General features: G+C 45.9%; 1 protein-coding gene across 1 annotated transcript in view; it reads right to left on the bottom strand.

Moving 5' to 3' along the window:
• The window catches only part of HTRA3 (HtrA serine peptidase 3), a 342,569-nt gene extending 329,904 nt beyond the window's left edge, over positions 1 to 12,665 (bottom strand). The window contains exon 1 of the mRNA XM_085642481.1: positions 11,581 to 12,665. Coding sequence (XP_085498607.1) covers positions 11,581 to 12,016 — 436 coding nt within the window. The 5' untranslated portion in view covers positions 12,017 to 12,665. The remainder of the gene's footprint in view (positions 1 to 11,580) is intronic.
• Positions 12,666 to 13,237: the final 572 nt, after the last annotated feature.

Below are 13,237 nucleotides of genomic sequence, written 5' to 3'. Positions count from 1 at the left end.
GGCAGCTGAGGACTCGGCGTCTGAGTACTTGCAGTACAGCAGTGGCAGGATACAGATGAGAGAGCTACAGGTCATGTGCCTTCCCCTGGTCCCCTTGTGCCCCCTGAACAGAGACTTGGGGGACCAAATATAGTGAAACCAACCCTAAATAGAAGCAAGCAGTGAAGAACACATTAAGAATACGGTGGGCAAGCAATAATCTGCTTGCGTGAGGACCTCTGTAGAATTTGACGGAGTTTCTTGGTAACTCCGTGAAATTCTGTGGAGTGATGCTCTGCGAGCTCCTCCCACCCTTATTTACTCTCATGAAACACAAGAGGGTGAAAATGCACACCTGTATATACGTCTGGCTTTGCATGTTGTCTGCGCCTCCGTGCTCTGAATTTGATTTGATTGTGACTGGCCGGCTCTTACAGAAACACTTGTAAGCACACATTTTAAACGGATCCATCAGCTGACGCATCCATCAGCTGACGCATCCACCAGCACTAGTCCATGTAATATGATACAGTGTAGCTCCAATGATAGCCTATTGGAGAGTTAGTCCTTGCAATAGTGAAAAACGAAATACACAGTATTTAACCATCGTGACCTGTAAAACACACCAGTACCAGTTCTACTTTTACCATACATCGCACCCTGTCCAGGAAAGTAACTTGGGCCTCCCTTAGGGGTGACTTACATGTAAGAAAAAGGGAAGGTTAGGGACTGGCAGGTGGGTGCACTTGCCAGGCTGACATGGCAGTTAAAAACTGCATGCGCAGACACTGCAGTGGCAGGCCTGAGTCACATTTGAAAGGCTACTGGTGTGGGTGGCACAATCAGTGCTGCAGGCCCACTAGTAGCATTTGATTTACAAGCCCGGGCACACACCGCGCACTTTACTAGGAACTTATCAGCAAATCAAGTAAGCCAATCATGGATAACCAATCATATTCAAAATGTACCCAGGGAGCACTTGCACTTTGATACTGATCAGCAGTGGCAAAGTGCCCAAAGCATCTAAACCAGAAAAACAAAATCCAGCACACAAGCAAAAAATGCAGGAGATAGAGTTAAAAAGTCTGGGGAAACCATGCCAAGACTAACAATGTGGATGAGCAGGGTATTCCCCATTTTCTGAGCAAGCGATATCTCCTGGCTCAGTTAGTTTGATGACCAATTCCTGCAGATACCAAAGGTTAATTCCATCTTGTCCTCTATACCCTCTCCTTCCTCATTGGGAACACGAATGGGTGTGGCTCGAATCAGCAATGCTGAGCCCAAAAACATGAGAAACAAAAGAGAGTGCCAATGCTGATAACCAATTTGCAGAATAAATAGACCGCGGAAGAAATTTCAAACAACCACGTCTGAACTAATTAATAGTATTTATTCAAACAACATCTTTTTTTATATTATTCAAATAAATCTTGTATGAAAGTTTTTTTAGAGCACAAATAATTAAGCACCACAACAATTTTTTGACAAAGGAACATATATAAACCACACAATTGACAAAAATGACTGCACTGCCAATTTGGCAGATGTACTAATTTACAAACACATTCATACACCACTCCTCATTCATCAAAAACACACTCATTCAAACAAACTGCCTTTGGTTGCCTAATGACAACAATTTGAATGAACCAAAGGACTATCCAAACATGGTAAACAGTTGATCAATACAATTTAAATGTGCATAAAACCTATTATTTAGGCAATCGTTTTACAACTAAGCAAAATAATTCTTGGAATGCACCGGAGAGATCTAACTACACCAATGTTTGGTATCACAACAGAAAAGGGTCTACGCGTTTCGAACCCCTATTTGTTTAACCAAAGGGGTTCTCCTCAGGACCAAGACACGAAGTGGCAGCGCATTTGTGGATGCCCTTTCTGTTTGCCATGTTTGGATAGTCCTTTGGTTCATTCAAATTGTTGTCATTAGGCAACCAAAGGCAGTTTGTTTGAATGAGTGTGTTTTTGATGAATGAGGAGTGGTGTATGAATGTGTTTGTAAATTTGTACATCTGCCAAATTGGCAGTGCAGTCATTTTTGTCAATTGTGTGGTTTATATATGTTCGTTTGTCAAAACATAGTTGTGGTGCTTAATTATTTGTGCTCTAAAAAAACTTTCATACAAGATTTATTTGAATAATATAAAAAAGATGTTGTTCGAATAAATACTATTAATTAGTTCAGACGTGGTTGTTTGAAATTTCTTCCGCAGTCTATTTATTCTGCAAATTGGTTATCAGCATTGGCACTCTCTTTTGTCTCTCCTTCCTCATTGTCATCTGAGGAGGCGACCCTTTTGGATCCCATTAAGAACAAGCATTTGCAATGCAATAGGTCTCGCATTTACGCGAGTTTGAGCTATTGGCATTATAAATAACAGTGCCTTTTATTTATGTTTTAAAAAATGAGAAAAAAAAGCTTTGTCATTTACAATGTCAATAGCTCAAACTAGCGGAAATTCAAGACCTAATGCATTGCAAATGTTGGTTTATACATGCATGCACTTCACTCAACACGTAATAGATATAATAGAAGAGTTAAAAAACAGAACAGTGCATGGAAATGTCTGAAAAAAATTAGTGTTTCTTGGCATGCCCACGCTCGTCAGCATGACTCTAGAAGCAATCGTGTCCCTCCCTGGGAACTACAAGAGCATCTCGTGGCGCTACACTGCCTCTGCCCATTGGGGGGGGTTAGATCAATACATCATTGGAGTGTGATTCCATCGTGGAGGTCATGAGAACGCTCCTGAGGGCATGATTACTTTTCAGTCACATTGACCTTTCAGAAAGGGTCATTCCATTTGAACAGGGCTAGATTCTGTCACTATAAAACTAGTGAAGGAACACGAAGATGGCAGCAGGGGCAAAGATCGGAGCATCACAGAAGTAAAAAAACTAAAAACAATATATCGAATTTCTCTCAAGAACGGAGATAGAAAGACATCGAATACTGGAGAAGTGACAGAAATACACAGACTTTCCTTAGTGAGAAAAGATATAATATGCCCACCGAGTCACAATTCCATCTGGCCCCCTTCACCCCACTCACCCGTCAGGTTCATGTAGAAAGGCTGCCGCTGCTGGACAGCCTCATTGCATAAGTGAAAGCACAGAGGGTGGCGTTAAAAAACACAAAAGTATACATGCAGGTAATGACGTGGTTAAAGCAGTGGCGTAACAAGGCTGACACCGGCCATTGTGCAAAGAAGGAAAATGCCCCCACATTCCCTGGATTGGCAGTTAAAAGACAGGTATAAGTGGGGTACAGTGGTTTACTAAGACCCCTGGGTCCCAGTGCAACTGCACCTCCTTCACCATTGCTAGCTAAACCCCTGAGCCGAAGTGCCCTCTGTCCGAGCCGATTCTCACTTATACCAGAGGCTGCCCTACTTTTAGCGCCTCGTCTGTGATAGTAGGAGCTATATAAATGCACTTACAATACGATACCATAATCAGAGGTTGCTATGAATACAGAGCAGGCCAAGGACGCGAACAACGATTGTATTAATACCGAAGAATTCAGCATATTTCTTGCAAAGTGAGCAGCGTGCAATTCCACACTATTCTGAGGTCTTTTATATAATCTCGCTCTTAACCGAAAATGTTCTGTAAAACTTCTGCCGAGTTTATCACAATTTTGAGTCATTTTCGTCATTACTAGTTTGATTTCTCTCGATTCTGTAAGTCTCCCAGCCGTGTACAGTAGCTCTTCTGTCGGGGAGGCATTCTGAGGTGCGTGCTGATTTCTGGCCGAGATGGATGTTAGATGATAATATTAAGTTATTTGATATATTTTTCCACATAGCGCCATCCTACATGGCCTCTTGACACGTGATGTCAGCAGACACGTCTGCGTTTGTCTGATTTGGCTCGCAGGGCATCTTCCCTGGTGCAAGGAGAAGTCGGCAGCCCCTGGCTCGTGCGTGTGATTTGGTTCTGGATAGTGGGCTGTTTCCCTACGCCGCGAGCCGTACACGTGCATATCGCCTGTTCGGGCACGTGCACATCTCCTGTCCCCCTTCGGAAGCTAAATAGACAACAATAGATCTCTCCAAAGCGAGCAGTGCATGCGCTGCGTCACTAGGCGAGACCTAAAAAGGTCGAGGCTGGTCTGAATCACACTTATGCAGCTTCTAATTCTGGGATCATGGCCAGTACATACTCTGCTTATGCCTCACAGGTCCTCAATAAGGGTTTTGAGAGACAGTTTGATTGCCTTCGCGATCAAGGGAATCCAACACCTGTCCTGGCTCATATGGAGGTGTTGGCTCACTTCCTCTCTGATGTTCCTTTTGATTCCTTGTGTTTTTTTCTTCCTCAGCTGCAGAGGCAGTGGCTGGACACATGTCTAAGTGGACCAAACCATGGCAGTTGGAGGCAGCGCAAAAGGCGTTGATTCATAAATTCCCATTTGAGTATCCTAAGCTGTTTGTGGACAAGTTGAACACTATGGCGCAATGGTCTGCTGAGGAGAAGAAGATGTTGAAGCCTTTTCAGTTTGTTCAGAATAGAAAATCTTTCTTTCACAAATAGAATTTTCAGGCGGCGTTGTCCTCTTCTCAGCCCTTTCATGGATGGGCTCGAGGTCGGGGGCTGCATTTACCATTAAGTTTCGACCGCAGAATCAACTTTCCAAGGGATTCAGTCAGAAATGACCATGTCGGAGTTGGGGACAGGCTCTTGGTATTCTAGGATCAATGGTTCCAATTGATTTATGACCAGTGGGTTTTGTCAATTATCAGCTATGGTTAACAGATTCCATTTGTTGGACCTCCTCCAGTTGATCAATATCGAGATTCCCCATTGTCAAAAGACATTCAGAAGTGGACTGCTATGTTATCAGGAGTGGAGAAGCTACTCGCAAAGGAGCAATCATCAGTGTGCCTGTAGCAGGGGAGGGTATAGGCTACTACACCATTCTGTTCCTGGTTCTCAAACCAGATGGTTCTTACCTGACAATACTGGATCTGAAGGCTCTGAACAGGTCGGGAAAGTTGGAGACATTTCAGATGAACGCTTTGCAATCCACCATTCCTCTGATTCAGAAAGGAGAGTTTTTGGCAACCCTGTATTTAGAGGACGCCTATTTTCAAGTCCTTGCCCATCAGGACAGCCAACACTTTCTGAGATTTGCAGGGAACAAGGCTCATTTCCAGTACCAGGTGTTACCCTTCAGTCTGTCAACTGCTCCTCTGACTTTTACCAAAGTATTGGCTCTGGCTATAGGTGTTTTACACCTTTGGGGATTTTCTGTGTTTGGTTACTTTGATGATTGTTTGATCTGTGCCTCCTCTCTACCTAAGGCTCTGCTTGCGGTGGAGGCAACAATGGCTCTGTTTCAACAGTTGGGCTTCAAACTGAACCTGGCCAAAACTGAAACTGAACCTGGCCAAATCACAGCTAGTCCCTGTTCAACAGTTGCAGTGTAAGTGTTTAACTATCAGATGGGGTGGTTTTTCTACCTCCTGATCAAAGAGAGACTCTGCAGCATCTTCTGTCGGCCCTCTTGTCTCAACAGTTGGCTCCAGCTCGAACTTGGTTGAGGGTCCAGGGGTTGACGTCATCCACCACAGTAGTGGTTCCTTGGGAAAGCCTCTCATCAACTATCTGTTGGCCCACTGGTATCCCTCCTTTGCAGATTGTGACTCACAGCTTCCTCTCATCCTTGTTCTGGTTCAGAAGTTGGGTTGGTGGCTGCGCAGCACACTCCCAACTTGGAGAAGGGATCGGCTTCCAGATCCCTCCACCTCTGTTATTGACAAAAGATGTCAGTCTGTGGGGTTGAGGGGCCTCACTGGGGTCCTTGGAAGCAGAGGGTCAGTGGCCTCTGAGGGACAGGGCTTATTCTTCCAATTGGTAGCAGTTGGCTGCGATTTGGGAGGCAGTTCAGGTTTTTCAGGTGGCTCATTGTTATTTGAATCACCAAGGGGGACGCGGAGCACCCCTCTGAATCATCTAGCCTCGCTGATTTGCTTCGGGGGTTATGATCAACTAAGGCCTTGAGGGCAGTCTACATTCAGGCTTAGCTCAATTGCCATGCAGACAACATGCCTTCCTCAGTCCTGTACCATCTATCAATGGACCATTCAGGGACATTTGTCTCCAGTTCGTGGATCCAAGGATCAACCTCTTTGCCTCTCCCCAAAATTCCCTCCTTTAACGGTTTTGTTCAGAGATGATTTGTCCCTAAGCATGGACAGTAGATGCCCTCTCAATTCCTTGGCCCTTGTGTCTTCTGTGTGCCTACCCCCCAGTTCCACTTATCCAAAGGGTGCCTTAGAAGATTTGGGTGGAGAGTGTGTCTGTGATCTTGATTACCCCTTTTTGGCCTTGTTGCCTTTGGTTTTCCCTGTTGCTTCATTTGTCCCAGGGCAGGTTTGTTCGGTTATCAGTGATCCATCCCCACTTCAGTTACAAGTCCTGTCCTTGCCCAGTCTCCGTCAACTGAAACTGACGGCTTGGCTCTTGAACGCTTAGCGCTGGGGTCCTTGGGGTGATCTTCTCTGTTGGCACAGGATATTCATAAATCCCACAAAAATTTTACCTTTAAGTCTTACAATAAGAACTGGAGCTCCTCTGTGAAGAGGTGAATGATCATGGGGTGGATCCGGTTCCAGGGGAGCTGGTGAAGATTCTTGAGTTCCTGAGGGTTAGGTTTTTTAAAAAGAAATTTGCCCCCCTACTCTGGCTGCTCAATGGGCATCTATTAGAGCCTGCAGGAGGTCAGGGGATGCTTTGGAGGGTGTTGCTCCTTTGTTGGTTCGGTTGTTGAGAAGTTTCAGGCTCAGTCGGCTGGGTCTCCTGTGATTATTCCTTCCTAGGAATTGCAGACTGTCCTTCAGGGTCACCAGTTGTCCCCTTCCGAGCCTTTGCTGGAGGCTGTTTTTGTCTGCTAAGTTGGCTGTTTTGTTAGCCATTACTTCAGCTTCCTGATTGAGGGAATTGGGTTTTTTCCTGATTTCCTATCCCTATTTGCAATTTCAACCGGATACTGTGATTCTGAGGTTGGATCCAGCCTTTGTCCCTAAAGTTTCTTCAAGGTTCCATTTGCAACAGGAGGATGTTCTTCCTGATTTTCTTGGGTAGGTTGATGATTAGTTTCCCTCCGTTTTGGATGTTCGAAGGGCTCTTCAGATTTATCTGAAGCGCACTCAGGATTTTTGTTTTTCCCCTGCTCTGTCTGTGTCCTATGGCGGGGTGGCTTAAGGGAAAAAAGTGACTACTTCAACTCTCAGTAGGTGGGTGTGCCTGGCAGTTTGTCAGTCTTATAAATCATTGGGGCTTGTTCCTCCGGCTCAGGTTCAGGGCTGTTCCACTAGATCTGTGTCCACTTCCTGGGCTGAGGCTGCAGGAGTTTCTATCCTTGAAATGTGTAGGGCTGCTACCTGGCGGTTGCATCACACTTTTATTAAGCATTATCGGTTAGATGGGTTGCATGCTTCTATATATAATTTTGCTGTTGGGGTTATTAAGGCAACTTGAGCTTCATTTAATAAACTTGAGTTTTTGTTAGTTTTTGGTGTCAAGCTTCATTCTTTTACTAGGGCTAGTGAAGTTCTCATATAGTAACGACTGGAATGAGGACCTATGAGGGGGTAATGTGTTGTTACTTACCAGTAATCTTCATTGCCACGATTAACATGTCCCATCCCTCCCTCTATTGTTGTGTCTGGTTTGTGTTACTAGCAGGCATGGAGGCAGTTGCAAGAGTTTTTTTATACAAGACAGACTAGCATGTTAGGAACGTTTCGGGAAGGTGGACTGCATCATATAGTAGTGACTGGGATCACAAGAACCTTAATTGGGGTAATGAAGATTACCAGTAAGTAACAACATATTTCCATGCAAGGGAAGTCTAAATATGGCAGATGTGCTGCTGCTGCTGCTTGGCAGCCAGCCCGCTGAGGTCTAAATGACTTCCTTTGACTCATAATACTAAGCTGTCATGAAACTGGGCTGCAGTACCTCCCACAATATAACCTTGTCTAGTCACACATATCCAGGTGCTTGAGAACCATCCACTATAAAAATACAGAAAACGCTGGAGAAAGGTCAGCAATTTAGAGCATGCTAGACCCACAAGTGGTGGCCTAGGTACGTTGGCATCCTCCAGGGAGAACCTGAAAACACTGCTGATAGGGGGAGCTAAACCAACACCAATGGCACCCCAACTCATCTTTTAATGGAGCTAGGCCTTCATCACCAACACTCAATTGAGTCTGCCTTGGCTTCAAGGGCCCAGAGTCCGTTTTCCCTTCATCATCTTGCAAATCTTAGCAGTGCTTAACAATAAAAGTAAAACAGGCACTAATAGGGTTCGCCTTTTAAACCTATGGCTGTGTCAGTGCACCTTGTCACTGTTGGAAAGCATCTGCAAAATAAAAAGTGCAATAATGCAATTTCAGTTGCCAGTCACACCTACAGAATTACGTAGGCACACTTTTCCTAATATTTTATTTATCAATCCAAGATGGCAGGCTCAACATGGCTCAGTAAATAAAGATATTGTTTTTTTAGGCAAAAATGCTAAATAAAAATAGCAAAGGGCCACTCTGGTGAGGGGACAACAGAGACATTGGTGGGGGGATTAGGTAGAGTGAAAGGGAAAAAGCAGTGCATGAGGGAGAAAGTCACAATGAGGCCACGGAGAAAACCACAGTGGAGAGTACAACACAGAGTTCATGGGAAGAGGGTTTAGGGGGGAGTGGAGTAGAGTGGTGTTGAGTGGAGTGGAGTGTCATAGATTGGAGGGGCATAGATTGAAAGGGCATAGAGTTGAGGGGCATAGAGTGGAGTGGAGTATCGCAGAGTTTCTTAGAATGGACTGGTATAGAGTGGAGGGGAGTGGTATAGAATGGAGTAGATTGGTGTAAAGTGGGATAGAGTGGTGTAGAGAGGAGTAGAGCAGAGAGGCATAGAACAGAGGGCAGCCGAGTGGAGAGGCATAGAGTGGAGGGGCATAGAGTGGAGGGGCATAGAGTGGAGGGGCATAGCGTGGAGGGGCATAGAGTGGAGGGGCATAGAGTGGAGGGGCATAGAGTGGAGAGGCATAGAGTGGGAAAGCAAAGAGTGGGAGGGCATAGAATGGAGGGGCATAGAATGGAGGGGCATAAAGTGGAGTAGAGTATCGTACAGTGGAGTGGTGCAGAGTGGAGTAGAGTGTCATAGACTGGAGTGGAATGGATTAGAGTGTCAAAGTGGAGTACCATGAAATGGAGTGGAGTACAGTGGCCTAGCTAAAAGTGGTGCACAATGTCATAGATTGGTGCAGAGTGGAGTGAAGTGGAGTGGAGTATCATAAAGTGAAGTAGAGTGATATAAAGTAGAGTGGCGTAGAGTGGAGTAGAGTGTCAGAGTGGAGTGACTCAGAGTGGAGGGACGTAAAATGCCATAGCACAGTGTAGAGTAAAGTGTTGTAAATTACGGTAGAGTCTAGTAGAGTGAAGTGACAAATCATAGAGTGGAGTAAAGTGTCAGAGTGGAGTGGCATAGAGTGGCCTAGAGTGTCGTAGAGTGGAGTGCCATAGAGTAGACTGTCATAGGGAGGAGTAGATTGGTATAGAATGGAGTAGAGTGGCATAGAATGGATTAGAGTAGAGTGGCATGGAGTAGAGTGTCGTGGAGTAGAGTGGAGTAGAAAGTCATATAGTGTTGTGGAGTGCCTTAGAGCGGAGTTGCATAGAGTGGAGCAGAGTGGCCTGGAGTGAAGTGGCGTAGAGTGGAGTAGAGTACCATAGAGTGGAGTAGCGTAGAGTGGAGTAGAGTGGAATGGAGTAAAGTGTCATAGACTTGAGTATCATGGAGTGTCAAAGAATGGAAAGGTGTAGAGTGGAGTGGCTTAGCGTGTGGTAGCATAGTGCGGAGTGGTGTAGAGTGTCATAGAGTGGAGTGGGGTAGTGTGGCATAGAGTGTCATAGAGGGTCGTAGAGTAGAGTGGCCTAGAGTGAAGTGCTGTAAAGTGGAGTGGTATAGAGTGGATTCAAATGTTGTAGAGTGCAGTGGTGTAGAATGGAGTAGAGTGGAATGGAGAAGAGTGTCATAGAATGGAGTGTCGTGGAGTGGGTGGATTACAGTGGAGTGGAGTGTCATAGAGTGTGTTGGCTTAGATTGGAGTGGCATAGAGTGGCCTAGAGGAAGTTGCATAGGGTGGCGCAGAGTGTCAGAGTGCCGTAGAGTGGAGTAGCATAGATTGGAGCAGAGTGCAATGGAGTAGAGTGTCATATAGTGGAGTAGCATAGAGTGAAGTGTCATAGAGTGGAGTAGAATGGAGTGTCATAGAGTGTCGTGGAGAGTCGTAGAGTGGAGTGGCGTAGAGTGGAATGGCACAGAGTGGAATGGCACAGAGTGAAGTGGAGTAGAGTGGAGCAGAGTGTTGTAGAGTGATGTGTCATTACATGGAAGGGTGTGGAGTGGCTTAGAGTAGAAGGGCGAAGAGTGGAGTGAATTAGAGTGGCAGCGAGTGGAGTACAGTGTTGTGGAGTGGCATAGAGTACAGGGAAGTAGAGTATCATAGTGTGTCATAGAGTAGTGTTGTAGATTGGACTAGTGTAGAGCAGAGTAAAGTGCCGTAGCGTGGTATTAGTAGAGTGGAGTATTCATGGTGTGGTAGTGCATTGCTTTTACAGACAACCCATTTTCAATTGAAATGACCATTACATTTGCACAGTCCTACAGTTTTACTGATAAAAATTAAGCAGCGCACAAATGATAATATGTGGAAATGGCATCATCAAGTGTATTGATATGTTTTGATCCTATTGAAAATATATGTTTCAACTACACGTCAGAATTACAAAAATATTTGCTTCATTTGTGATTTCCACATTTTTATATATTTGCACTGTTCATTTACAGACATTTAAATTTTGTTGATTGCTAGAAAAAATTACATTCTGCAACCTTTCCTCTCACATGGGTACCCAGCACCATTGTCACATAAATCCTCTCACTTTGAAGTCTGAGAAAGAAAAGTAGACATCAAGCTCCCTTGGAGGACAGAGTCTGACATTTGACCTCTTTCTTTGAATGCACAGCAAATGTGACAGGATAAGAAAAAAAAACTTAAAGGCCTGTTTACAGAAAGAGAGCACTTGTGAAAGAACACATTAAATAGGCTATGCTCCATGGAAAGGACAAAGACATGCTGCACAGCATAAAACAACTAAGCCCAGTAAACAGAAAGCAATCAAAGCCAATGTTAAGCAATAGGTAGCATGCATTCCCAGGGAAGCTTTCAGAATGTGTATGTGTAAACCAGACAGCTGTTCTGTCTGGTAGGCTTCGGCTTAAAAAACAATTGGCTATAATGTCACATATTTCCCTCTTGTTGTCCCAGATCCTCGTCACCATACGAAGCCCTCTTCTGTCCATCACACACTTCTCCGTACCAAATATCTGGCAGTTAACTAGTAAATGGTGGCCTAAAGGATAAGGTCCACTCAGACTATAGTTAGTGGTATACTAAGGACCCAAGTGTCCCCAGGTATACGTATTTACATTTGGCAACAATACTAAGAGCAGATTGCAGATAAGGCCCGGTGGGGACTTAAGCCGGTGATGCTTGCACGCCCTTACCCGATTCACAGGCTCCCTTCTGCGCCTGGAGGATGGCGGGCAGCCCTTGCTGCAGCGCCTTGCGGGTCTCCACCTTCAGCTGGCACACATTGTCATAGGTCCTTCCATCGCTGCCACACACCTTGGACGTCAGCTTGCACTGGCACACGCCCTTGGCCACGCGCTTCCCTGCCGGGTGCTTGCACTCCAGGCTGTCTCCACACGGCGGGTCCTCTTTGCGGCCACAGGCCTCCCCTTCGCCTCCGGCGCAGGTGAGACAGCAGTTGCAGCGGTCGGGCACGTAGCCGCTGGGGCAGCTGGGACTTGGACATCTGGAGACATCACATCGGGAGGAGCACTTGCTGAGGCCTATCGGGTCCGCGGCACACTGCCCTGTGATTGCGGCCACAAGTAGCCACACAAACACTTTGGCATGTGCTGGTTTCTGCATCGCCATGTTTTAGCAGTAAATAAATAAATAGAAAAAGTACGAAACTGATAAAAGTTGTGCAGTTCAGTCCAACCAATGACCCTCAATTGTGCGGTTTAGCCAAAATATTAATCCTAGAGATTGAAAGGACAACTTTTCAAACGAAACACAGAAGTGGAGTTTTCCTTCCTTCATGTAAGCTGCAAGTTCTCCGATTTGCAATTAATGTGCACGACTCTTCAAGGACTTTTCTGCCCTAGTTAGCTGACGTGTTTATTGAGAGCAATCCAAACTAATAGGCGATTCGGAGCGCGGCTAAAAATGATGCATGCTTGTTTTGGGAAACATAGACTGCTTTCGCTCCCCTGTGCTCATTGGCTGCCTCCGATTGTCATGGTAAACCGTTAGCTGGTACCCTAGAAGCATGGAAATCAGTTTAAATCGTGCACAGACCCGGTGCGGTTTCAAGGCAGAGCGTGAGTAAACATTGAGCAGCAGGGAAGGAACCGTGCTCCGACTCTCCAGCGGGCCGGCGGCGGGTCGCAGAGGCGTCCAGATGTCAGCTGCTCCTGCAGGACGGACAGCAGTCTGCAGATGAGGGCAGCGCGCGCTCGCCGGCCCAGTTATACTGTGTGCGCTCTGTCTGCCTGCACTGAGTCACCGCTGGGCTCGTCTGGCTGCAGTTTGGGGCCAGAGCTCCAGGCACAACTGGCCCCTGTCCAATCCCAGCCCATCGAGGGCTGGAATGTGCTCGCATCCCCCTCCCCGGAGCCGCGCCGTTATCTGGACGCCAGGCTGCAGTGGCGTGAACAGGCGTAGAAGCCTGACTGGCTGGGGTAGTCAAGTGTGAAAATACTGAGCGCTGTTCCCCCCAAAAATGTCATTTTCCCTCGGCATAAAATCTTCGGGGAGGAAAGGGCGAGATTAAACCGAAAATAAATGTAGGGTGGCATCGAAACACAATCCATGTGTTTTTTGTGCCTAACTTGAAAAACCTTGGGGCCTTTCTAAAAGTGGTCGCCTTCCGGAGGCGCGCGCAGATGTGGCTTTTTATATTGCAAAAAAAAAAAAAAATCCGCACAACATATGCGTTTGAACTTACAGTCCGTCCTCCACATGTTCTTACTCTTTTAAAAATGTTCCATTACCTCGCGTTCAGTGTGCCTACGCCCTTATTCATTCCTTAATCTGGCCCTACGAGAAGAAAAAAACAAACATGACGTCATTAATTCTCAGTCAGTTGATGAA

The sequence above is a fragment of the Triturus cristatus genome, chromosome 2_2 (assembly GCF_964204655.1).
Source record: "Triturus cristatus chromosome 2_2, aTriCri1.1, whole genome shotgun sequence".
Taxonomy (NCBI): Eukaryota; Metazoa; Chordata; class Amphibia; order Caudata; family Salamandridae; genus Triturus; species Triturus cristatus.
The sequence above is the reverse complement of the archived record's forward strand: the minus strand, read 5'-3'. Positions and strand labels throughout refer to the sequence as shown.